At 47.5% G+C, this 27,256-nt stretch overlaps 1 protein-coding gene across 1 annotated transcript in view; it reads left to right on the forward strand.

Annotated features, from left to right (window-relative positions):
- Positions 1-27,256, forward strand: part of LOC141096210 (solute carrier family 2, facilitated glucose transporter member 11-like) — a 252,288-nt gene that overhangs the window by 110,002 nt on the left and 115,030 nt on the right. The window contains exon 2 of the mRNA XM_073582696.1: positions 12,763-12,861. Within this exon, the coding sequence (XP_073438797.1) occupies positions 12,763-12,861 (99 nt within the window). The remainder of the gene's footprint in view (positions 1-12,762; positions 12,862-27,256) is intronic.

Here is a 27,256-nt window from a genome sequence, read left to right on the forward strand (position 1 = left end):
TTTTTATTGCCCAGATGTAGTACTTTGCATTTTTCCCTGTTAAAAACCATTCTGTTTGTTGCTGCCCACTTCTCCAGTTTATTTATATCTTTTTGAATCCTCTCTCTCTCTTCTCTAGTATTAGCTATCCCTCCTAGCTTTGTGTCATCAGCAAATTTAATCAGTTTACCCTCAATTCCTTCATCTAAATCGTTGATAAAGATGTTGAACAATACAGGGCCCAGGACAGAGCCCTGTGGTACCCCACTTGAGACATTCTTCCAACTGGATGTGCAGCCATTTACGACCACTCTTTGGGTCCGATCACTAAGCCAGTTATGAATCCACCTAACAGTTGCCTTGTCCATTCCATACTTAGTCATTTTTTCAATAAGCATTGTATGAGAGACTTTGTCAAATGCTTTGCTGAAGTCAAGATATACTATATCTACAGCATTTCCTTGATCCACCCAATCAGTGATACCGTCATAGAAGGAAATTAAGTTAGTCTGACATGACTTATTAGTTACAAACCCATGCTGACTCTGTTTAATCACTTCATTCTTATCCAGGTATTGACATACATGTTGTTTAATAATTTGTTCAAAGATCTTTCCTGGTATAGAAGTCAGACTCACCGGCCTATAGTTGCCTGGGTCCACCTTCTTCCCCTTTTTGAAGATAGGAACAACATTTGCTCTTCTCCAGTCTTCTGGCACTTCTCCTGATCTCCAAGAATTTTCAAAGATTATGGAGAGGGGTTCAAAAATTTCTTCTGCTATCTCCTTCAGTACTCTGGGGTGTAATTCATCTGGACCTGGAGACTTGAATTCATTTAGGTTAGCTAAGTGTTTCCTCACAATCTTTCTGTTTATAGATATCCTGGATTCTTCTATTCCCTTAATAGGACAGTGAATAACAGTTGATGTTACATTTCCTTTCTGAGAGAAAACAGATGCAAAATAGGAATTTAAAAGTTCAGCCTTCTCAACATCCTGTCTTACCATTTCATCATTTTCATCCTGTAAAAATCCTATAGCATCTTTGACTTTTCTTTTACTTTTGACATATCCCCAAAATCCTTTATTATTGCTTTTGACATCTCTTGCAAGCCTCAATTCATTTTCAGCTTTAGATAATCTGATTTGTGCCCTGCAGGTTCTGCAGACAGCATTATATTCTTCTTTAGATATGCCTCCCTCTTTCCATTTTATAAACATTTTTTTCTTCCTTTTTAGCATGTGCTTAAGTTCTGTGTTCATCCATCCTGGTTTCCTTAAATGCTTCCTATTCTTCCCTCTTTTCGGAATTGTTAACAACTGTGCTTTGAGAATTTCATTTTTCAAGATTTCCCATCCCTCCTGGACATTTTTGTCTTTTAGGATATCCAGCCATTGGATCCCTCCAATTCTCTTTCTGAATCCCTTAAAATCTGCCTTTCTGAAATCTAACCTTGACGTCTGAGTCTTCACAGGTCTTCCACCTCTAGTTATCCAAAATTCTAAAATAGCATGGTCGCTACCTCCTAGGGTCCCAGCCACTTTTACCTCCTCAACCATTTCCTCCCTGTTTATAAGGATTAGATCCAAGGTAGCAGTTCCCCTTGTTTTCTCCCCTACCTTTTGGAAGATAAAGTTGTCAGCAAGAGAGGATAAGAATTTCCTTGACCTGTTAGTTTTGCCTGAGAGAGATTCCCAACAAATGTCTGGATAGTTGAAATCTCCCATGACAACTATGTCATATTTTTTGGAGAACTTGGCCATTTGATGCATAAAGAGTTCATCCATATCTTCAGCTTGCACAGGCGGCCTGTAGTAAATGCCTACGATGGTGTCCTTTCCATTGTTCTGTCCTTGTATTCTTACCCAAACAGTTTCCACAGAACTCCCAGTCTCTGAAGATTCAATCTCTGTGCAGACATACGCGTTTCTAACATACAATGCGACACCTCCTCCTCGTTTATCAAGTCTGTTTCTTGCAAATAAGTTGTATCCTTCTAGTCTTGTATTCCAATCATGTGTATTGTCCCACCAAGTTTCAGTGATTCCAATGACATCATATTTATTTTCCTGTGTTAGTAGTTCCAATTCTCCTTGTTTGTTGCCCATGCTTTGTGCATTAGTATAGAAACATTTTAGTTTGTGATTGGTTTCTCTTTCTCCAATATTTTTATTAATTAGATTCTTTCGTCTTTGTTCTTCCTGTTCTTCCTTTCCACTTCTAATAGCAGAGTTCTCAATAGCATTTGTCAGGTGTATGGCTTTTTCTGGTCTTTTGCTTCCCTTCCCATGTTGTTCTAGTTTAAAGCTCTCCTTACAAGTGTAGCAAGGCGACTTCCAAATACATACTTTCCAGTCTTCGTAAGGTGCACCCCATCTCTAGCAAGTAGTCCATCGTATAAGTAGTTCACTCCGTGATCCAGAAATCCAAATCGTTGCTGACGGCACCATCGACGTAGCCAGTTGTTCACCTGCAGAATCTTATTCCACCTCCTTGTTCCATGGCCATCCACTGGGAGGATGGAAGAGAAGACCACCTGCGCTCCCAGTTCTTTCACTTTCTTGCCTAAGTCTTCAAAGTCTCTGCAGATGGTTTCCAGGTCGTTTCTTGCGGTGTCATTTGTCCCCACATGTAGTAGCAGGAATGGGTAGTCATCTGTAGGTCTGAAGAGTCCTGATATCCTGTCAGACACATCTTTAATTTTTGCACCTGGAAGACAGCACATTTCTCTTGAAGTTATATCCGGTCTGCAGATAGCGGCCTCTGTTCCTCTCAACAGGGAATCCCCCATGACCACCACTCTCCGTTTCTTCTTCACAACATTTTTCTTCTTTCTCCATCCGGGAGGACTCTGAAGGCGTACATGGTTGTTGTTTGTTGGCAAAGTCTTATCCTGATGTATTTCTTCATCGTTTTCCTGCGTGAGAGCCTGGTACTGGTTTCTGAGCAGTATGGGTGCTGACTGCCTCCTGATCCTCCTGCTTCTCTGGGTCACATGTCTCCATTCCTCTGTTTCTTCAGGTGCACTTCGAATTTCTTCTCTTTCTGTAACATGAAGAGATAATTCTGCTCTGTCTAAGAACTCTTCACCGTCCTTAATGATCTTCAATGTAGCTAACCTCTCTTCGAGATTTTGCAACTTTTTCTCCAACAGGGACACAAGCTTGCATTTGTGGCAGGTGAAGTTTGGCTTTTCCACTGGTAAATCTGTGAACATGTAGCAAGAAATGCAGCTCACCAAATGGCTCCTGGCCTCTTCCATCTTGAGATTTCTTAGAAACGATGAAAGATGAGCCAAAATTTGCGCGCCGATAGGCGCGCGGTTTTTCCGATTTCCTCTTTTCAGCTGCAACGGCCAAAACCCAGTGATCGTTGAGCTCGCGGAGACTCTTCACTTATCCTAGAAGGCACTGGGAATATGCAAATGATCTCCTCAAGACTCTTCCCCTGGTTTTCCGATTTCCTCTTTTCAGCTGCAACGGCCAAAACCCAGTGATCGTTGAGCTCGCGGAGACTCTTCACTTATCCTAGAAGGCACTGGGAATATGCAAATGATCTCCTCAAGACTCTTCCCCTGGTTTTCCGATTTCCTCTTTTCAGCTGCAACGGCCAAAACCCAGTGATCGTTGAGCTCGCGGAGACTCTTCACTTATCCTAGAAGGCACTTGGAATATGCAAATGATCTCCTCAAGACTCTTCCCCTGGTTTTCCGATTTCCTCTTTTCAGCTGCAACGGCCAAAACCCAGTGATCGTTGAGCTCGCGGAGACTCTTCACTTATCCTAGAAGGCACTGGGAATATGCAAATGATCTCCTCAAGACTCTTCCCCTGGTTTTCCGATTTCCTCTTTTCAGCTGCAACGGCCAAAACCCAGTGATCGTTGAGCTCGCGGAGACTCTTCACTTATCCTAGAAGGCACTGGGAATATGCAAATGATCTCCTCAAGACTCTTCCCCTGGTTAGTGATAGTGATGATGGGCCACAGGTGTGTACCGTGATGCTGCACCGGGAAGGAGTCCCTGGTAGGCTGGACTCAAAGAGTCAGCTGACTCTAACAGGAACTCCGCTCGTTTTATTTCTGACTGAGAAAAAACGTCAGAGTTCGCTGCCTCCACGGGGTAATTGTGAATTATAAGGTGTACAGAGTCCTAATTGGGATGACAAAGGGGGAGTGCCAAGGGGGTAGTATGCCACCAAACTTAGTGCATACCTTTGAGAGGCGCCGGGACTTTGTCATGTTTAAAGATGGGGGGCAGGAGGATAGAGACGTTTCTTCTGTAGGGCTAGCAGACACTGAGGCGCTGACGCTTCCTAACGTGGACAGGCCAGACGTAAGGGCGAGCGGAGAAAGAATTGCGTCAGACGAATTTACTGACCTGACGTCACCTGAAGGGTACCACAGTGTGAATGAGAATGGTGTGGTAAACGAAAAGAGCGGAGCTGACACAGGGATAGAGAGTGTCTTGGGGGTTCACCGTACGATGTGGTGTGACTGTGACGTGTTGTTGCCAGTGGCCACCACTAGGACAGAATCTAGTGCTGTGCTGACTGAAACTCGTGACAAGACTGACGGTAACCTGATCGAGAAGATAACGGGAGTAGAAACACGGTCAGAGGGTAACCAGGGGGTTCACTCGACTGACGGGATTAACCCAGGGGTACCCTTTGACAATATAATTAAAGAATTAGTGGTGCGACACGTGCTGGCCAAAAGAGAACAAGATCAGGAGATACAGTTAATAAAAGAGACAGTGGAAGAACATGTCAAACAAGAAAGAATCTTGAGACAGTTGGCCGAGCACAAGGTGGAGGGGCTCGAGAAAGAAGTCTTGGAGCTCAGAGGTCACCTGTCCACCTGGCAAAGTGTGAACAGGAGCCTTAAGGAGGAGATGGAAGAACTCCAAGGAGTAGTAAAAGGTCTTCTGTGGGAGAAGAAGTTGGACGAAGATTTACAGCGGCCGGGCCCGACTGATGATAAAATGGAACTGCCAGTACCCATCTTGACAAAGGGTCGTGAAGAGATAATATCTCCTGAAGTTGGTAAGCAAGGAGCCGAAGACGACAGTCACCCGGTCGGGTCCACTGTAGTGAGGGAAGTGTCCGTGGTAAAGCTAGAGCCTTCGGTCCAGGAAGAGAGCAACGCCACGACCTTGAGGTTGGTGATTTGATGTACCAGAAGACATGCAGAAGCCTGTGCTGAGGAAGGTGTACATGAGGCTTTCAAAGAGGCGGTCAAGGCGTGTGAGGTGCACTGGGCACCTGAGACTCGGCAGTTGGTGATAATATCAGCCAGAGAAGATACAGCAAACCGGGTAGCTGTCCTAAAAGAGATGCATTTGCAGTGTCTCCACGCCAAACAGTTGGTCAGGCAGAGAAATATGAAGGCTGCTCGACGCCTAGAGTTAGCGAAGGAGGCTATGGATCGGCTGGATTTGCGGAAAGGTGTGGTTCCGGTACCCAAAACTGATTGGAAGAATCATTGGAAGATTCGGGAAGGTAATGCAAGACCTTGTGAATATCTCCGGTGTGGTGAGAGTGAGGATCCCTCCTGATGATGAAGACCAAATATCCAGTGAGGGGGGTAGGATTCCCATCCTGGTGGTTGGCTCCGTGGAGAGCCTGAGAGACTTTCGGATGCTCTTGGAGTATCGAGTGGGGTACCTGCAAGAGATTGAGCAGTTGAGGCAGGACCGCTGGCAAATTAATAAAGAAGTACGGAATAACAGGTGGCGGCCGCCTGCAACCCAACAAGATGTAAGGTCCCGAACGGTTCCTCCAAGAAGGGACATGGCAGATGGCCAAAGAGTGTTAACAAGTGGTAGTTCAACTGGCAGGGTGACGTTGAAAGACCGTAGTTCCTGTGAGACGCAGACTGAGTCAGACTCAGGCCAGACAACAGGCTCGACTAAGACTTATGACTGCACCAACCGAGAGAGATGGTCAAAGAGAGAAAGATCAGGTGACAAAGCGCACTGCAGACAGATGGAGACTAAAGAGTGTCTGGTCACGCTGACTGACTTTGACTGGAGGGCCAAAGACCAAGGCCGTTATTCTGACCGCTGGGGGTGGGGGAGGCCTAACGTAGAGAAAAGACCGTATGATGGACAGAGACGGTTCTCTCAACCGGTAGGGCAAGGTGTAATGAGTGCCCGGTCGCGAGATATTGAGGCAATGTGTGTTCAACCCCACAGGTTTGAACATAGGGGGGAGGTATGTGGTGTAGTGACCACTGTGTCAGCTAGGGGGCACTGTGTGGGTGTCCCAGGACAGCCGTATAAGCATTATTCACATTCTGGCGCCGCTGGAGTGGCAGCCTGTTACAGTAGCTCCTTCTTTGCTCTCCTTTTTTCTCTATTTTTTTCTATTTTTCCTTTCTCTTTTTTATTGTTACTCGAAAGGACATTGCACTATGGAAAACCATAAGAGGACCTGGACCTTCGATGGACTTTTTACCTTGTTTTTACTTGGATCTATAGTGTTGGGAAATCCAGGAACTGAAAAAGACCCTATTGTCTACTCCAGAGAAGCTATACTGCTGCTTAGGGATGCAGCAAGGCAGCATGCTGCTAATAGACCAGAGGACATTCTACCAGAAATAAGGAGGACTAAGAGAAGAGGTTGCAGAGCTGGAGTCCTCAGGAAAGCTAGAAGAAGGCGCTATAGACCTGTTCTTCCCTCCGTCATTATGGGCAATGTGAGGTCACTAGGGAATAAGATGGACGAACTGTCGGCGCTGACCAGACATCATCGGGAATTAAGGGAGTGCAGTATGTTGCTGTTTACAGAGACCTGGCTCACCGAAGGTACTCCGGACACCGTTGTCTCGTTGGATGGCTCTAAACTCATTCGCGCGGACAGGACAAGGGAGAGCGGTAAGAGGAAAGGCGGAGGGCTGGCGATATTTGTGAATGATAGATGGTGTGACTCTAGGCACATCGTGGTCAAAGAGCAAACATGCTGTAAGGACATTGAGCTTTAGCTGTGGGCATGAGACCTTTTTATTTACCGAGGGAACTATCGCATGTAATCATGATAGCTGCATATGTCCCCCCTTCTGCGATAGCTGATGCCGCCACTGAGGTCCTACAATCCACAGTGAGCATGATGCAGTCCCTTCACCCCCAAGCACTCCTTCTGGTTTCAGGAGACTTCAATCATGTGTCTCTAGCATCCATACTACCCGGTTGCACACAGTATGTTACCTTCCTCAATAGAGACAACAAAATATTGGACTTGTTCTTTGCCAATGTGAGAGGGGCATATGCCTCGTCAGCCCTACCACCCCTTGGAAGATCGGATCACAACCTAGTGCACCTCCAACCCGTGTACAAGCCACTTGTACAGAGAGAACCTGCTGTCACTCGCACAGTGAGGATATGGACTGAGGAGAGTGATGATGCTATGAGAGACTGCTTTGAAACAACCACTTGGGATGTGCTGCAAGATTCCTATGGTGATGACATGGATGGCCTCACACACTGTATAACAGACTACATTAATTTCTGTGTAGACAACATGGTACCCACAAAAGTAGTGAGGTGCTTCTCTAACAATAAACCATGGATCAGCCCCGGAATAAAGGCTCTTCTCAAAGAGAAGTTGGCCTTCAGATCAGGTGACAAGGGCTGGCTGAGAGAGGTGCAGAAAGATCTGAAGAATCTAATCAGGCAGGGAAAGGCTAATTATAAGAGAAAGATTGAACTGAAATTGTCACAGAAAAGGATTCATGAAGTCTGGGAGGGTCTAAAGTCTATATCAGGGCATAGACAGACTGTCTCCAGGATGGTTGTAGATAAAGAGGGGCTTAATGAACTTAATCTATTCTTTAACAGATTTAATCAGACACTGGCTGCTCCTGCCCCTGCATACCATTCACACCTCTTTGCTACAATAACCTCACCCCCTGCTGCAACTTGTCAACTGAGCCAGGGTCTGTTCTTCACAAGTACCCAGGTTGCAAAAGAACTGGATAAGGTCAAAGTTTTGAAGGCTGCAGGTCCTGACGGCATCAGTGCAAGGCTAATCAAAACCTGCGGGTACCAGCTGAGTGAGATCATTACATATCTGTTCAATATGAGCCTCAGAATAGGTATAGTACCACAACTGTGGAAATTATCGTGTGTGATACCAGTTCCGAAGAAACCTTATCCGAAAGACCTTAATGACTATAGACCTGTAGCATTGACATCACACCTGATGAAGGTACTAGAGAGATTGGTTCTCACACGTCTCCGTCCTCTAGTGAGCTCGGATATGGACCCTCTCCAGTTTGCCTACAGGCCGGGCATTGGTGTGGATGATGCCATTATCCACCTTCTAGATAGGACTCTCTCTCACCTGGAGAAACCTGGGAACACTGTGAGAATAATGTTCTTCCATTTCTCTAGTGCTTTTAATACCATACAGCCAGGTCTACTGAGAGACAAGCTGGGCCTTGTTGGCGTGGACCTCCAACTCTCCACCTGGATCCTTAACTACCTCACGAACCGACCTCAGTTTGTAAAGGTTCGGGACAGTGTGTCAGACACGGTGATCTGCAATACAGGGGCACCTCAAGGTACAGTTCTTTCCCCTTTTCTCTTCACACTGTACACTGCGGATTTTAAGTGCAACTCATCTAGCTGCTACTTGCAGAAGTATTCTGATGACTCTGCAATAGTAGGCCTCATCACAGGAGGAGATGAAAGAGAGTATAGAGATACTAACCAAGCTTTTGTGGAGTGGCGTCAGAGGAACCACCTTAGGATTAATTCCGGGAAGACCAAGTAATTGGTGGTGGACTTTCGCAAGGGAAAAAATCCACCAGTAGTGGTGAACATTCAGGGAAATGACATTGAGATAGTCAACACCTATAAGTACCTTGGTGTGATCCTCAATAATAAGCTTGACAGGGCCCATCACTTGGATGCAGTGTACAGGAAGGGCCACAGTAGGCTTTATCTGCTCAGAAGGCTGAGAGCCTCAGGAGTTAGGGGGGCACTCCTTGCATCCTTCTTCAACTCTGTTGTAGCATCAGTCATCTTCTTTGGTGTGGCGTGCTGGGGTAGTGGCATATCAACCAGGGACAGGAATAGGCTGGACAAACTGATTAGAAGGGCCAGCTCTGTCCTTGGATGCCCCCTTGATCCAGTTCAGGAAGTAGGCGACAGGAGGATACTGGCCAAGGTGAGCTACATGGTGCAGAATGATTCCCATCCCATGCATGAGACCGTGACAAAGATGTGCAGTACTGTCAGTGACCGGCTACTTCATCCTAAATGTGAGAGGGAGCGCTATCGAAAGTCCTTCCTTCCTGCTGCAGTTAGGCTGTATAAACAGCACTGTCCAAAACGGAGAACGACCCAAACAGTGAACTGATAGATCCAAAGTTGTGATAGTCCGGTTATATCCTTTTTTTTCTTATATGTACCTACCTACTGTCAATGTAATGCCTTTATGCATCTGTATCTGTACTTGTTCCTGCCTTGCTGCTGTAATGCTCTGAATTTCCCCCATGGTGGGATGATTAAAGGATTATCTTATCTTATCTTATTTCCATTGTCCTAATAGGTGTAGGATACTGAATGATCATAATGGTCAGCAGAGGTACTGCTGACGGTTCCGTTACAATGTGTCAGGGAAGCCTGTGTGTGGCTGTGTGCAATAGGACTTTTAGTGAGGTCATAGCCATGTGATCACCTGTGGGTGTGGTTATGGACCATATAAGGTACCTAGGTCTGGTCACATGGTAGTGAATGCTTGGACCCGGTTGGTCCAGTGTGGAAGGTCCCGCTGAGATGGGGCATCCTGCCTGACAGCACGTGTGGACGCTGTGTGTAATGGCTGCCAGCACCTGTTAGTTCCCTGGAGGGAATGAATGCCTGCTGCATGATAAAGGAACCGTGAGGTTACCTGGACGTGGGTGAGATAACTTGGGGCTAGGAACCCTGCACATTGAATACTGCACAGCTTATGTGACTATAGGACATTGCTAACATGGACGCTATGCTGATTGTGCTGTTAAGTGAACTTTCTGTTGCTGTCCAGGTTTATGAGGATTAATAAACCGAAAGGACTGTGTTATGGTTGATGAAAACCTGTGCCGGAACTGTTTATCGCTGCCAAGCGAGTGTCCCCCAACCATGAATGACAGCGCTACCTCACATAGGAAAAAAATGCTTTTCTTTCTAAGCCTGTGTTCACATCGCATTTTGGCCATGCATTTGATGCATCCGTTACATAGCGGCACTAATGCTTTGTAACGGATGCATTAACGCACCCATTGGCTGCCATTATAGTAACGCATCCTACCGCATGCCAAATTCGGCATGCGTTAGCGATGATGCGTTACTTTGTGGCGCACCCTGGAACGTGGTCTACTGCATTTTAGGGTGTGTTTGGTCTAACGCACAGTGAACAGACGCGTTCGCTGTGCATAGACCTGTATGGCTAATGCATGATAACAAAATGCTACCATGCGTTAGTGCATACATTAGCGACAGGGGTTAAAAAGATGGCAAAAATGACATCAGTGTTAGCGCATCTGTTTAACGAATCTGCTAAACAGATGCCCCTAACGCAATGTGAACCTAGCCTAAGGTACACCTTCTAGTTGAAGGAACATTTTTGGAAGCAAAAAGAGCCGGTGGGTTCTATTAGTATATGATACATTGCCTTATTGTGGGGTCATAGGTATTCATCACATAGGGAGTTTTTACACTGCATACAGGATTTCACAACCTGAACAGGAGACTTTGTATAGTAAGTAAAGAAGATCCTGGTCTCCTCCATATCAGGCTGAGTAGATGTGACAGGCTCCACTATATTCCCAAGCAGGGTTGATGAAATAACAGTCCTTGATGCTGCTACATTAAACTAATAGCTTTTTTCAGTGCTCTTTCAGATGCTATTCTGTTATAACAATACTGCCCTTATCTGCAATTAGTCTATGGTGAGGTGTGGCAGTAATGATAGCGTATGACAAGCATGTAGTCTGGGATTATTGCCTTGTATATTCTAAGCCTTGCTGCTTTTTTCCATGCACTCATTGACGGATTTGTGTTTTATATGGTGATCTGTACTCAAAAATTCATCAGTGTTACTTGCATTCCTCCAGAGTTTGTTGCTGCAACGTACAAGAAAATATCTTTTCAGCGCCGGTTCAAATCCCCTCTATAATTCTACAATAACACCATTCCTAACTGCAATTTGAGTATGGCGAGCTGTGGCAGTAGGGGTAGCGTATGACAGGCATCAGTCAGGGATTATTGCCTTATAAATTATGAGCCTTGCTGCTGGTTTTGTCCATGCACTTACTGACTTTTTTTACGGTATTCTGTACTCAGAAATTCATCAAAGCAGGCAAAATTAACTGATTTAATGTGTCCATTCGCAGTTTCTATGTAGCATCTGTATGTAAGAGGTAGGGGTTGAAGATTTTATGCTACTGGAGCTGGAATAACTTTTTTAGCCATTTCTGGGTGCTTCTTCAAGTATGTTTGGGTCATTGTCCTGCTGAAAGACCCATGACCTAGGATGCAAACCCAGCTTTCTTACTCCGGGCACTACATTGCGACCTAAAATACTTTGGAAATTTTCACATTTGTTGATGACTGGAGCAAAGTCAAAGCACCCAGGGCCAGAGGCAGCAAAACATCCCCAAAATATCTTTGAACCTCCACCATATTTGACTGTAACTACTGTATTCTTTTATTTGTTGGCCTCATTTCATTTACAGTAAACAATAGAATGATAGGCTTTACCAAAAAACTCTATCTTGTTCTCATGTGTCCACAAGATGCTTGCTGGCCCTCTGAAAACAGTGGGGTCACCTGCTGGCCTTCTATAAATTGTGAGGGCTGGCTGCTGGACCTCCAAGTTTTAAACTTTACAGCATTAATACGATAAAGAAAATTTGCCCACCTCAGATGGATAAATGATATTGCAGTAGCAATATACAGCTATGCAAAGCATAGCAATCTGCTGGCCCTTCAAAAATGCTTAGAGAGGGCTCGCTGTTGGCCCTCTAAAATTAGAGTGGGGGCTGCCTGATGGCCGTCTGACAATAGTGAGGGCCACCTGCTGGCCCTCTACAAATAGTGAAAAAAAAATTGTGACTTGCAGAGTCCCTCCTTTATAAATTAAGCAGGATGTGTCTGATCTGGTCTAACACACCACATTGCCAGATAAGGTGTTAAAATGATAAAATTACATTTCCCGGTAAATGTTTTTTACCAATGAAGACGTGCAAAAAAGCAGCAAAAACATTGCATGTGAACATAGCCCAAGGTGTGGAGGAGAATTTTTTTCCTCTTATTTATTTTACTTTATGTACAAGTCATTATCCTGGAAAGAATGTTTCTTAACATTTTTTTCCAATAAAATCCATTTTATCTTCGGTTTTGTATGTTTTATCAGTCTGTAAAAGTGGCGTAATACGCTGACAACATTGTTCCCAGCAGCAATCTGGGATAAAGAGATGCTTCCAGTGGCCTTCCCCATGCTGCTCCCATGCCATTTCAGTGCTGTTTCCATAGATTTGAGCAATTTTTAGACCCCCCCAAGAGCCCAGTGGGGGTGGTGGGGGCGCTGGCAAAATGCTCAAATTTCCCATTGACTTACATTATACTCGTTACTCAGGTCGAGCACCCGAGCATTACGGTTTGCTCGACTCGAGTAATGAGTAACCGAGCATTTTAGTGCTTGCTCATCGCTATTGTACAGTAAACATTCCTCGGGCTTTTTGAAGTAATTGTGAGAATTTAGAACTGAATGTAAATAACATTTTGGTTTGTGTCTCCGTAGATCCCAACAAACAAACTTTTTTGGGCGGTCTGTGCAGTAGGGATTGGAGGAGCATTTCAATATGGATATAATCTATCAATTATTAATGCACCTACCACAGTAAGTGAAATTGTTCAAGATTTGTTAGGAATTTAAAAATATTATTTTAGGGAGAATGATACACAGATCCAGTCAATACAGAGGAAAGGATTAAAATAACGGCAGCAATACAGCTAAATCACGTGAAAAGTACATACTGATATCATCACCATATCCCAGATTCTCCACACCGGTGATCTGTTTACCTTGGCTGCAGCAGCGGTGACCCACATGACCACTGCTACATCACTGGTTTCAGCAGTATAAACCACAAGACCGCTGACACCAGAAGTGTAGGCTTGAAATTATAACATTTCATTAACACATTAAATGCAAAAAATCCAGGAAAATGGCACTTTCACTGTGATGACAGAGGCAAAGTCCTATTCCTCCACAGAATTCAGAAGGATTTATTTAAAAACAGTTAAAATACATGCCCCCTGTGTCCATTCTGCTCCATCTCCATTCTAACCCCATGCCTCCATTCTAACCCCATGCCTCCATTTTGCCTCCTGTATCCATTCTGCCCCAGTGCATCCATTCTGCCCTCCTGTGTCCATTCTGCCCCTGTGCCTCGATTCTGCCCACCTGTGTACATTCTTGCCCCTGTGCCTCCACTTTGCCCTCCTGTGTCCATTCTGCCCTCCTGTGTCCATTTTGCCCCCAGTCCATTCTGCCCCCCTGTGTCCATTCTGCCCCACGCCTCCATTCTGCCCCCCTGTGTCCATTCTGCCCCCCTGTGTCCATTCTGCCCCCCTGTGTCCATTCTGCCCCCCTGTGTCCATTCTGCCCCGCTGTGTCCATTTTGTCCCCCGTGTCCATTTTGTCCCGTGTCCATTCTGTCCCACTGTGTCCATTCTGTCCCACTGTGTCCATTATGCCTTCCTGTGTCCATTCTGCACCACTGTGTCCATTCTGCACCACTGTGTCCATTCTGCACCAATGTGTCCATTCTGCCTTGTGCCTACATTCTGCCCTCCTGTGTCCATTCTGCCCTCCTGTGTCCATTCTGCTTCACTGTCTCCATTCTGCTTCACTGTCTCCATTCTGCCCTCCTGTGTCCATTCTGCCCTCCTGTGTCCATTCTGCCCTCCTGTATCCGTTTTGCCCCGTGTCCATTCTGCCCCCCTGTGTCCATTCTTCCCTCCTGTGACCATTCTGCCCCCGTGCCTCCATTTTGCCCCCTGTGTCATCCATTCTGCCCCCGGCTTGCCCTCCATTGTAGCGCGCATTGCTGGCGACTGACAATGACATCAGACGCCGGCGCATGCACACTGACGTCAGCTGCCAGCCTCCGATGGCTGGCATCTTTAACTATTGCCGTGCGCGGGACTGCGCAGGGCAATAAAGTAACTGAGCCTGGGTCTCGGACGCAGGTTTAGTTATTTGATGGGCAGTGGGGCCCGATGGTCGAAAGTGACGGGGCATGATGTGGGCCCCCTCTGCCAACCAGGCCCCATACGCCAGTCAGGGCAGTAATGCCCTAATGGCAGCCCTGCGTATCTCACACCCCTCCAGCGGAGGCCTGACCAGAGTCCTGGGGCCTGTACTGCAGTCCTTTGTCTTTATGGATCAGTCATTGGTTCCAGGGCTACTGACCTCTCCCATCCGTGGGTCAGGCAGTGCCCTGGGTCATATAAGTCTGCTCTAGTCAGAGTCCCAGGCAGTTCTTTTTAAGCAGCAGCTTTCTGGCACTGTGGCTGCTGCTGGCCCAGCCCCTTAATTAACTGTTTCTGTCCCTAACTCTAGCACACAGTCAATTAAAGGGAAATATTCACAATACAAATACAGCATATTCATCAGATTATATTACAATAAGGCGAGATAAACACAGAAAGCATGCAGGTGCAGAACATATCTACATATCGTGCACAGGGTGTCTTCTGGAAGAAGGAGAAGGCGCAACTGAGGGGACCTGCCACCCCCTTACACTCACACAACAAGTTTCGGCTGAGAACAGACTTCCTCAGGTTCGGCTGCAAATTTAGCTACTTATACCTAGTGTTGTGCCTCAGTTAGCACAACCTCACCAGGGGAACACTGCCATTTATTTCTCACCTTATATATTTTCTTCCAACATTTTTCTCCTTCTCAAGAGCCTTCTATTAGTAACACATTAAAGTTATTTTATAGAACTACTCAGTTGTGATAGTTTCTTGCGTAAGCAACTGTTAGGCTTCGGCCACACTATCAGAATTTGTTCAGTATTTTTTTCTCAGCATTTGTAAGCCAAATCCAGGTGAGCAACAATCAGAGGACAAGGTATAATAGAAACAAGTGCATCAATTCTGCATGTTTTGGCTTATAAATACTGATGTGAAATACTGACAAAATACTGATATAAGGCTACGGCCACACTGTTACTTCTCAGGGAACCCCATTGTGCTGAGTGACTATAAACACAAGGAATTGTTGGTCAGGAGATTACATAAAATAAATTACAATTTTAAGGAAGCCCTCTCATGAAGTTTTTTATTTCCTAAATCTGTGTATATGTGCATGTAGTGTAGTATGTGTTAATACAGGTGCTTCTCACAAAATTAGAATATCATCAAAAAGATATTTTATTTCAGTTCTTCAATACAAAAAGTGAAACTCATATTTTATAGAGTCATTACAGAGTGATGTATTTCAAGTGTTTATTTCTGTTAATGTTGATGATTATGGCTTACAGCCAATGAAAACCCAAAAGTCATTATTTCAGTAAATTAGAATACTTTATAACACCAGCTTGAAAAATGATTTTAAAATCCAAAATGTTGGCCTACTGAAATGTATGATCAGTAAATGCACTCAATACTTGGTTGGGGGTCCTTTTTCATAATTTACTGCATCACTGCATCAATATGACATTTATGTTATGGAAGCCCAGGTTGCTTTGATAGCACCCTTCAGCTTGTCTGCACTGTTGGGTCTGGAGTCTTTTGTCTTCCTCTTGACAATACCCCATAGATTTTCTATGGGGATAAGGTCAGGCTTATTTGCTGGCCAATCAAGCATAGCGATACTGTTATTTTTAAACCAGATATTGGTAGTTTTGGCAGTGTGGGCAGGTGCCAAGTCCTGGTGGAGAATGAAATTTCCATCTCCAAGAAGCTTGTCAGCAGAGGGAAGTATGAAGTGCTCTAAAATTTCCTGTTAGACGGTTGCGCTGACTTTGGTCTTGATAAAGTACTGTGGACCTACACCAGCAGATGACATGGCTCCCCAAACCATCACTGATTGTGGAAACTGCACACTAGACCTCAAGCAGTTTGGATTGTGTGCCTCTCCAATCTTCCTCCAGACTATGGGACCTTGATTTCCAAATGAAATGCAAAATTTACTTTCATCTGAAAACAAAACCTTGGACCACTGAGCAACAGTCCAGTTCTTTTCCTTCTTGGCCCAGGTAAGACGATTATTGCGTTGTCTATCGGTCATGAGTGGTTTGACACAAGGAATGCGACACTTGTAGCCCATGTCCTGGATATATCTGTGTGGTGGCTCTTGAAGCAATGACTCCAGCAGCAATCCACTCCTTGTGAATCTCCCCCAAATTTTTGAATGGCCTTTTCTTAATCCTTTCAAGACTGCAATTATGCCGGTTGCTTGTGCACCTTTTTCTACCACTCTTTTTTTCCTTTCACTCAGCTTTCCATTAATATGGTTGGATACAGCAATGACCTTTTGTGGCTTACCCGCCTTGTGGACTGCCTTCTGGACATCTGTCAATTCAGCAGTCTTCCCCATGATTGTGAAGTCTACTGAAACAGACTAAAGCACCTTTTTAAATGCTTAGGAAGCCTTTGCAGGTGGTTTTCGTTAACACAGAAAAATCATCAGCAATGGTAATGTGTCTGTTTTATGGAGTTTGATGTGCTGATTCCAAAAATATGCTTAGTATTGCTCTATCACATAAAGTTTCTGAGATAGAAGTATTTTTGCTATTACGTTATTTTTGCATTTTGAATGTATGTGTTTTTTCCTATGTTATTCCCATTTATTTGCTTGTCTTACTTAATTGTGAATTTTCTTACAGGGAAAACATCAGTAAAGGTTTTAGTGAGTTTTATGGGAAGGAGTATTGACAGTGCAGTCAACCAATGACTGTGTCACGGCCCCAGCCCTTACCTCTCCCCCTGCGGGCACCTCCCGGCGCACTCCTGCTCTCTGGCGCATCCCCGCGCCCGGCCTCTGGCTCCCTCGGCGTCGGGCACCTGCGCACTACCGTCCTCCTGCCCCGCAGCCTCCTGGGTTGTGTGACGCACATGGCCCCGCCTCCAACATGGCGGCGCCCATCGCTACTTATGGCCGGCGTATGGACTGGTAAGACGCCTGTCTACGATTTCGGTGACACTGTCTCTTGACAGCGGTCTCTGTGTGTCAGGCCCCCCATCCTAACGCTTATTATTATTATTATGCATTTATATAGCGCCATTTATTCCATGGCACTTTACATGTGAAAAGGGTAAATATAGACAAGTGTAATATATACAAGAGTAATATACAGGTGTAAGACAAGGGACAAGGGACACACACGTACATAAGGAGAGGGGACCCTGCCCGCGAGGGCTCACAGTCTACAGGGATGGGTGAGGATACAGTAGGAGAGGGTAGAGCAGGTCGTGCGGTGGTTCAGTAGACCGAGGATAATTGCAGGCTGTAGGCTTGTTGGAACAAGTGGGTCTTCAGGTTCTTCTTAAAGGTTTCTGTTGATGGTGAGAGTCTGATGTGTTGCAGTAGGGAGTTCCAGAGTATGGGGGAAGCACGGGAGAAGTCTTGTATGCGGTTGTGGGAAGAAGAGATAAGGGGGGAGTAGAGAAGGAGATCTTGGGACGATCGAAGGTTGCATGCGGGTAGGTACCTAGAGACCATGTCACAGATGTATGGAGGAGACAGGTTGTAGATGGCTTTGTATGTCATGGTTAGGGTTTTGAATTGGATCCTCTGGGCAATAGGAAGCCAGTGAAGGGCCTGGCATAGGGGGGAGGCTGGGGAATAGCAGGGAGACAGGTGGATTAGTCGGGCAGCAGAGTGTAGGATGGACTGGAACGGTGCTAGAGGGGAGGCCAGAGAGTAGGAGGTTGCAGTAGTCGAGGCGGGAGATAATAAGAGCGTGCACTAGTGTTTTTGTGGTTGAGGAAAGAGCGGATCCGGGAAATATTTTTGAGTTTGAGGCAGCAGGAGGAGGCGAGGGCTTGGATATGTGGTTTGAAAGAGAGTGCAGGGTCGAGGATCACCCCAAGGCACCGGGCATGCGGGACTGGGGAAAGAGAGCAGCCGTTGACATTGATGGATAGGTCTGGTGGAGGGGTAGAGTGAGATGGGGGGGAAAGATGATGAATTCTGTTTTGTCCATGTTCAGTTTGAGAAAGCGAGCAGAGAAGAAGGCTGAGATAGCAGACAGACATTGTGGGATGTCAGTCAGTAAGGAGGCGAGGTCGGGTCCAGATAGGTAGATCTGTGTGTCATTGGCATAGAGGTGATACTGCAAACTGTGGGATTCTATGTGCTGTCCCAAGCCGAAGGTATAGATGGAGAATAGTAGGGGTCCTAGGACAGAGCCTTGGGGAACACCGACAGATAGGGGGCGAGGTGAGGAGGTGGTGTGTGAGAGGGAGACAGTGAATGTACGGTCCGTTAGGTATGATGAGATCCAGGATAGGGCCAAGTCTGTGATGCCAAGAGATGAGAGAATCTGTAGCAGGAGGGAATGGTCTACGGTGTCGAAGGCAGAGGACAGGTCCAGGAGAAGGAGGACAGAGTAGTGTCGCTTGCTCTTCTGTCTGCGTTTTCCTCTGTGTCTCTGCTTGTCTGCCTTGCCGCTGCTAGTGCTGCCTCAGATTACTCTTCCCCTGTGCTCCAGCCTTTCCTTGCCTCCTTGGGTCCTAGTAGCCTCCCTGTCCTGCTCCGTCCGTCCGTCCATCCGTCCTTTCCTCTGATCTTTCCTGCTTGTCTGCCTTGCTGTTCACTCGGTGTTATATCTGTGCTTCCTCTTTTGCAGTCTCCGGCTCTTGCCACCCGCTGCGCTCCGGTCCTGCTTCCTGCCCATTATCCGCGATCTCTGTGGTGCTCTGTGCTCTCTCTATGGACCTGCCTGTGCCTCCACTCCGCTCTTAAGCCCCAGTCGTCCCTTTGGTTCTGGCTGTCGCGGTTCCATCCCCTGGGGTCTGCCCCTAACACTCCCTGTATAGAGGATGGGCACTCGCCCTCGGGGGCTCTGGAGCCGTGACCCAGAGGGTCCACTTCCGGGTTGCTGCTCCTTCCCTCTCTGCTACAGCAACCGTAACAGACTGCTTCTTGGAAAGTCACATGTTATGGGGAGGAGTTAATTGGTACGAGGCGGTAAGATTTGAGTCAGTCAGAAAAGGATGGTGATGGCAGCAACGACTGGTATGTGAGACTGACAGGAGACAGGCCTCTACAAGGATCTGAGCTCTGCCACAGGGAGATAGAAGGGAAGGCATTGGACCGCCGCCATTGTGAGAGGATTTTCACTGCATTTCTGGAAGGCAAGTCGCTTCACAGGGAAGAAAACAGCTCAGACACTGAGGTATAACTGAGTGAGGGGCTCCACAGAGAGAGAACCTGAAAGCAGCCAATTTCACACTGAGAAACTGCCTGTCTGCAAATGTTCATCTGTAAGGAATAGGCTGACCCGTTTACCTCACAACTGTATATAGTTATCTACCAGATTACCTCCAGTAAAATCAGTTCTAAATACAAGTTGCCTCTGTCATCTCTGGGGAAATATCTACATATAGTCGGTCGGCTCATCGCATTTTTTTTTTTTAAGTTTGTCACCACCACTGAACTGAACTTACCCTACTGTTTGATCTGATTTAAAGGAGAAAAATGCCGTAACAGTTTATCAATCATTCAAACAGATTCTGCTATGTGTGTGGTTCTTTTACATCAAAAGGCCAAGTACGTTCAGTCACTCATGATAAAAAGATGTACCAGATGTACTTTAAGTGACCACTTGGTGATCAAGACAAAAGCTGGGCCCCTCATGCAATATGCCTAAGTTGTTCAACTGGTTGAATATGAGGAAAGTGGCTAAGTCATTTGCTGTTCCCATGATTTGGAGAGAACCCAAAAATCATAGTGATGTCTGCTACTTTTGTTTTGTCAAACTGATGGGCTTTTCTACAAAGAACAAATATAAGATTAGTTGCCCTGAACTTGAATCTGTGATTAGGCCAGTTCCATATGATGGTTCCTTGCCAGTACCTGTACCACTGTTGTCTGGATTGGATGAAAATGAAGTTGAATATGCTATGTAGCTGAAGCTACTGTCGGAGACATGAAGACTAGAGATGAGTGGCTTTGCCTCCGGGAGGGCCGAGTCAGGTTTCGGACCACCCAAATTTACCAAAAGTCGAGTCAAACGAAATCGGCCGACTATAGGCAAAAGTCGGAGTTCCGACCGAAACTCGACCCCAATGCAAGTTAATGGGGAATAAAAGTCGGGAGGAGAGTAAACACACCTAGAGTGCCCATTTCAATGGCAACGAAATCAATTCTTATTACTTAAGCTTGTCAACCTTAATTTACTTTATAATAGTAATGCATTGAAAACTTGGGGTTATTTGGCTAAAGTGGTGGGGGGGTACAGCCCAGTTAGGGAGGTGGAAAAACTGGAATATGTTGAGGTGTAGGCTGGACGTTCAGCAGCTGCAAATGGAGGAATTGGAGAAGTCGGAGGAAGAGGAGGATAAGCGAGCCATTTTGCTGGAACCTATGTGTCATCAGGGGAAGGTGGTACAAAATCCTTTGAAACCCAGGCATGGTTAATTTTAATGAAGGTGAGATCACCTACATTTTGGGTCGACAGCCGGGTCCTTCTTTCTGTCAGGATTGATCCAGCAGCACTGAAGACTCTTTCTGATAGCACACTACCAGCAGGGCAAGCGAGCTCCTGTAAGGCATATTGTGCCAATTAAGGCCAGGTGTCCAGTTTACAGGCCCAGTAGTCAAAGGGGAATGAACTGTGAGGGAGAACATCGATCGAGGAGGAGAGGAAATTTTGAACAATAGTTGACAACTGCTGTCTCCTGTCTGTTGCAATCAGTTCAGTATTAACAGTTGTGTGAGCGGTACTCTAGAAATCAGTCCACAACATGGTCATGAAACCCTTGTCTCCAACGCCACTTCAGCTGTGTGCACCATGAACACCTCTTCCATGTTGCCCAGTACGGCTCATGGTGGAACCTGCACCACTGCTGTGTGCTGGGAATGCCTCTAACAAACGGTTTACCAGAGTTGCTTGTTTGTTCGCCAATATTAGCTCTAGGTTCTCCTGTGGCATGATGTTCTGTAATTTGCCTTTATAGCGTGGATCGAGGATGCTGGCCAACCATTAGTCATCATCCTTCATAATTTTGGCAATGCGGGGGTCCCTTTTTAGGATCCGCAAGAGATAATCACACATGTGGGCCAATGTTCCAGGTGTCAATGATGCACTGCCAGTGGTGGGTGGAGGAGCACTTTCTGCCAAATCCACATCCCTCTAGTCATGCACAAACCCTTTGTTAGGGTCAGCGGAACGCACCAGATATAAATAATAGAAGGTGCATTCGCCTCCCAGGGTCCACCATGCGGTAGATAAGACCGCTGCTGGACAATGGCAGATGCACCAAAAGGTGAAGTACTGTGCTCGAGTTAACGTCACCCGAACGCTAAGAGCGGCTCTGTTAAGACACAGAGTCACCTTACAAAAGAATGTAAGCACGCTGGCCCTGTTAGTTTCACAGGATGACCAGCAGGTGGCGTTGCAGCTGCAACCACCACTGGACGCTGCTACCGCAGCGCGGCAATAACTATAGCCGCAGGATGGCGGCGCCGGAAGGCCGGACAGCGTCAGACGCTAGTGTGCAGTGCAGGAGGCACAGTGGCGTGTAGCTTGCCACAAACTGGTGCTGATTAACCAACACTCTGTCACCATTTGTATTATCAGAGGGAAGGGGTTTCTTAATAAGTCAGTCACCAGTCCATGCATCCATCACCATACACACAGCATAATATGCTACACTAGCGCATGGCCGAGCCGCCATGCGGGCTTTTTATAGCCATGCGCTTCCGGGACCTTCTAGTAGCCTGGAAAGGACCAATCAGATCCGATGCAGGACCTGAACATGTGACCCCTACTCTCCAGTGAGAGATCACCTTGCGGGCATGCCCAGTAGCACGGCACGAGGACTTAGCCTCTGGAGCTGTTCCTTGCAGAGCAGGTTGCGCTACCATTGCTGCACCAGAGGTGGCAGCAACATCCAGGCTGTCAGAGCAAGTCTGAGCAACATGCCTGGCTCACCGTGATTGCTGAGCAGCACCCGGAGCGGTTGGAGGAGAATGGGAGACCGTTGGATGTCTGGCTCTGGATTCCTGCTGTGCAGTGTCAGGAATCTGATGCCTAACATTACCCCCCCTCCTAAGGCCCCCTCTTCACTGCGCTCAAAAGCCGCAATCAGGAGCCGTGCGTGGATGTTTTCCACCGGCTCCCAGGTCCGAGCCTCGGGCCCATGACCCTTCCAATCCACTAAATAAAATTTTTTGCCATGGACAAACCTGCACCCTACGATGGCATTAACCTCAAACTCGTCAGATGACAAGTCTGACGACCCGGCCGATGACTCGGAAAACCAGGCCATGAGGACTGGTTTGAGGAGGGACACATGAAACACATCCAAAAAGGCTAAATGTGGAGGAAGAGCCAGGCGGTAGACCACCAAGCTAATTCGCTCGAGGACCTTGAAAGGTCCAATATATCATGGCGTGAACTTAGGGGACTCGACCCGTAGTTTGATACTTCGGGTGGAGAGCCATACCAAGTCGCCAGGAGAGAAACTAGGAGCGGGTCGCCGATGCGTGTCGGCGGACGCCCTCATCCTTTCCTTAGATGCATGGATAGCATCCTGAGTGCGATCCCAAATGTCCCGGGCCTCCACTGCCCAGTCTGCCACCCTGGAGTCAGTGGAGGACACTGGCATCGGGACAGGGACGCGTGGATGTTGGCCGTAGTTTAGGAGGAAGGGCGTCTGACCAGTGGAGTCAGCCACCGCATTGTTTAGGGCAAATTCAGCCCAAGGTAGCAAGGATGCCCAGTCATCCTGCCTGGCAGAAACAAAATGCTGTAGGTAGGTGATCAAGGTCTGATTGGCTCTTTCGACCAAGCCATTCGTCTCGGGATGGTAAGCGGAGGACAGATTTAGCTCGATGCTGAGTAAGCTGCAGAGCTCCCTCCAAAACCGAGACGCAAATTGGGGACCTCGGTCACTCACGATTTTGTCCAGCATGCCATGCAAACAGAATACGTGCTTAATGAGCAGATTGGCAAGACCACGAGCGGAAGGCAAGCGTGCGAGTGGCACCAAATGTACCATTTTGGAAAAATGGTTGGTGACCACCCAGATGACCGTACTGCTACCAGACTTGGGCAGGCCAACTATGAAATCCATGCCAACCATCTCCCATGGTCTATCTGCCACTGGCAGGGGATACAACAGCCCCGCTGGCCTCTGCCTAGAGGGTCTGTTCCGAGCACACGAGATGCATGCTTGCACGTATTCCTTAACATCTCGAGCCATATGTGGCCAACAATATGACCTAGCCAGGAGTTCGGTGGTCCGTTTATTGCCAAAATGACCACCTACCCTGGAGGCGTGTGCCCAGGCGAGAACCTCCGGCCATAGCTGAGGAGGCACCAAGGTCTTGCCTGGTGACACTGACTTGAGAGCGACTGGAGCCACGGTCGTAAAACTCTCCGGCGGGAGAATTAGCCGGGGCTCAGCCTCTCTTTCTTCCGCTGAGAGCATCGAGCACGGACGTTCTTTTCCCCTAATAGGAAGTGCAGGGTGAAGCGGAAGCGAGAAAAGAAAAGCGAACACCTAGCCTGACGAGAGTTCAGGCGCTGGGCTGTCTGCAAGTAGACCAAATTTTTATGGTCAGTATATACCTGGAAGGGAAAGCGAGCTCTCTCCAGGAGATGTCTCCACTCTGAAAAGGCCAACTTCATGGCTAGCAGCTCCCTGTCACCGATGGAGTAATTCTTCTCCGCTGGTGAGAAGGTCTTTGAGAAGAAGAAGCATGGATGCTTCCGACCTTGAGCATCCTTCTGGAAAAGGACTGCTCCTGCACCGACGGAAGAGGTGTCTACCTCCAGAATGAACGGTTTATTCACATCGGGACGGTGTAAAATGGGAGCGCTAGAAAAATGAGATTTTATGGCCGAGAAGGCCTTGGAGACCTGTTCAGACCAAGCATTGGGATTAGCTCCTTTCTTGGTGAGAGCAACCAAGGGAGCCACCAATGTAGAAAAGTGTGGTATAAACTGGCGGTAATAATTCACGAACCCCAAAAAGCGCTGCACTGCTTTGAGTGAATGGGGTTCCTGCCAGTCCATTACCGCTTGGCAGGATCCATGGCCAGTCCCTGGGCCGAGATGATATAGCCCAGGAACGGCAAGGACTCCTGCTCAAACTGACACTTCTCCAGCTTGGCAAAGAGAGTTTGCCCGCAGATGGTCAAAGACCCTGCAGACATCTCTCCGGTGGGTGGTCAAATCCGGCGAAAAGATGAGTATGTCATCCAGATAGATCACCACCGAGATAGAGAGCATGTTGCTGAAGACGTCGTTAACAAAATCCTGGAAGACAGCTGGCGCATTACAAAGGCCAAAGGGCATGACCAGGTATTCGTAATGGCCATCCCTGGTTTTAAAAGCTGTCTTCCATTCGTCTCCTTCGCGAATGCAGATCAGGTTGTATGCCCCTCGCAGATCCAACTTAGTAAAGATCCGGGCCCCTCGCAACCTGTCAAACAACTCAGAGATCAACGGTAGAGGGTATTTGTTTTTAACCGTGATGGCATTGACACCTCTGTAGTCAATGCAGGGCCGTAACTCTCTGCTCTTCTTCTGAACGAAGAAAAACCCTGCACCAGCCGGCGACACCGACTTTCTGAAAAAGCCTCTAGCCAGGTTCTCCTGGATGTATTGTGACATAGCTTCTGTCTCTGGGAGAGATAGTGGATACACACAGCCTCTAGGAGGTTCTGTGCCTGGCATGAAGTCTATCGGGCAGTCGTATGGACGGTGCGGCGGGAGCGTCTCCGCAGATTTTTTTGGAGAAGACGTCCGCGTATTGGTGGTAGGGTTTAGGTAGCGTGGAGAGATCCGCAGGCACTTCAGTGGAAGCCACCTGAAGACTGCCCCTCAGATATCTCCCCTCACAGTCCTTGCTCCAGGCCAGTATCTTCCCTGTCGCCCACTCGATATGAGGAGAGTGGCAACGAAGCCAGGGAACCCCAAGCAGCACCTGATCGATGCCATCTGGTAGGATTAGCAGGGACAGAGTCTCATGATGAGAGGGTGAGATAGTGAGCCCAAGTGGAGCTGTCTGATGAGTCACTTGAGAGGGTAACGGGGCTCCGCTAACCACCCTGATGGTCAGAGGCTGTGGTAATAGTACCAGGGGTATGGAGTGTTTCTGGGCAAAGGTAGAAGACATAAAGTTCCCCTCGGCCCCGGAATCCACGGTAACCTCTGCCTCCCAGGTGGAGGACCCACTGTCTAAGGTGCCCCGGAACATTGGTTTGGCTGAGAAGGGTTTCATATTGGACTGCCCACCACCTACGGCCACTGGCCGTGGATGTTTTTTCGCCCGCAGAGGACACATGCTGGCCGGGTGACCAAACTGTCGGCACTGAAAGCAACGTACAGAGCTTCGCATCGGCCGTGGCTTTGAGCCGGTGCGAGACACCTCCATAGATTCGGAGGGTGAAAGCTCCTGTGCGGGGTATGTTAGCGGCTCGGTGAATGTGGGAGCCAAGTTAACCCTACGTCTGGATTGTGCCCGTTCCAGCCCACGCTCCGTAAACTGGAGGTCAATGCGGGTGGAGGTGGCAATCAATTCCTCCAGACTTGCGGGAACCTCTCTGGTAGCTAGAGCATCTTTAACGTGCTCAGCTAACGCTCTCCAAAACACCGGGACTAAAGCTTTGTCCGGCCACTCCAATTCGGAAGCCAATGTCCGGAACTTGACGGCATAGTGGCTGACCGAGAGTGACCCCTGTGTTAGGGATAGTAATTGGAGAGAGGTGTCGTGCGTGACCCGTGGTCCCAAGAAGACCTGCTTCAGGGCCGCGAGGAACTGAGCAGCACCCTGAACCACAAGATCATCACGTTCCCACAATGGTGTAGCCCACTGTAATGCCTGGCCAGACAAGAGTGACACAATAAACCCCACCTTAGCCCGCTCTGTAGGAAACCGTGCAGCCAGTAACTCGAGCTAAATAGAGCACTGGCTCACGAATCCCCTACAGGAGCTGTCACCCGAAAACTTGTCGCGAAGCAGGAGGCGGGAAAGTGTCGTTATCACTGACTACCTTGCCTGGCTCAAGATGTAGACTGCCCAGCCATGACTCAGTTTCTCGCTGCAAGTAGTCGGCCATTACCTCCGCGGTGTGTCTGTTGTCGCCCAAACACATCATTGTTGTGAACTCCCTTGCTCGTATTTCTGAGCCGAAGCTCCTTCTGTGGTTACTGAGAGTAGTGGAGCTGGCCAGGTGGATGGTGGTTCTCCACCTGGCGATGATAATTGGGAATCTGGGATTGCAGGCTGGGAGCATATAATGGAGCTGGCTGCTCTTGAAGGTTGCTGGTGATTTTTTTCCTCTGTGTGCATTTGGAGCTCTTTTGTCCCCTGCCTGATCTGCATGTTTAGCTAAGTGATTATTTTGCTAATCCTTTGCATTTAATCTGGTTGTGTCTTTTTTTGCTTTCTGTTTTGCTGTTCAACGTTCTCCCTGCTGGGGGCAGCGCTGGGCCCTGCTTCATATGTTTCAGCTTGTTCAGTCCCCTGTTATGTTAGTATCTTTTTGCTTGCTGCCAATTTATACCAGAGTGCTGATCTAGCGGTGGTGAGATCGTGTGATCTCAGGTTGTTTTGTATATCAGAAGTGTTGGACTTTTTCAGGGTTTTGTGCGTGATTGCAGACAGTATCTTTTTCTGTCCTGTCCTGTCTAAACAGCTTGGGCCCCACCGTTTGCTCAGTCTGTTCTCTGCCTGTGTTTGTGTCTCATCTTGTCTCACCGACAATATATGTTTGGGGGCTGTCTATTCCTTTGGGGATCTGCTCTGGGGTTTAGATTTCATCTTTCTGTCTTTAGGCTTAGTTAGCCCTCTGGCTGTGATGAAGCATCTAGGGCATCGTAGGAACGCTCCACGGCTACTGCTCATTGTGCGGATAGGATCAGGGGTCTGCAATCTGCTTAGTTACCAACCTCTCTGGTCTTCTGGTCTCTTAGCCTGTTCCTGCCATCCTCCTCGGTGACCCATTCATAACACATCATCTTTAAAACAGCCTGCTGATGCTTACCACTAGCTGTTCGACAGTGGGACACCTCGTGTGCAACACTGGCAGCTGCGGATGGAGT

Source organism: Dendrobates tinctorius, unplaced genomic scaffold (assembly GCF_039654945.1).
Source record: "Dendrobates tinctorius isolate UK_male_01 unplaced genomic scaffold, ASM3965494v1 ptg000073l, whole genome shotgun sequence".
Lineage (NCBI taxonomy): Eukaryota > Metazoa > Chordata > Amphibia > Anura > Dendrobatidae > Dendrobates > Dendrobates tinctorius.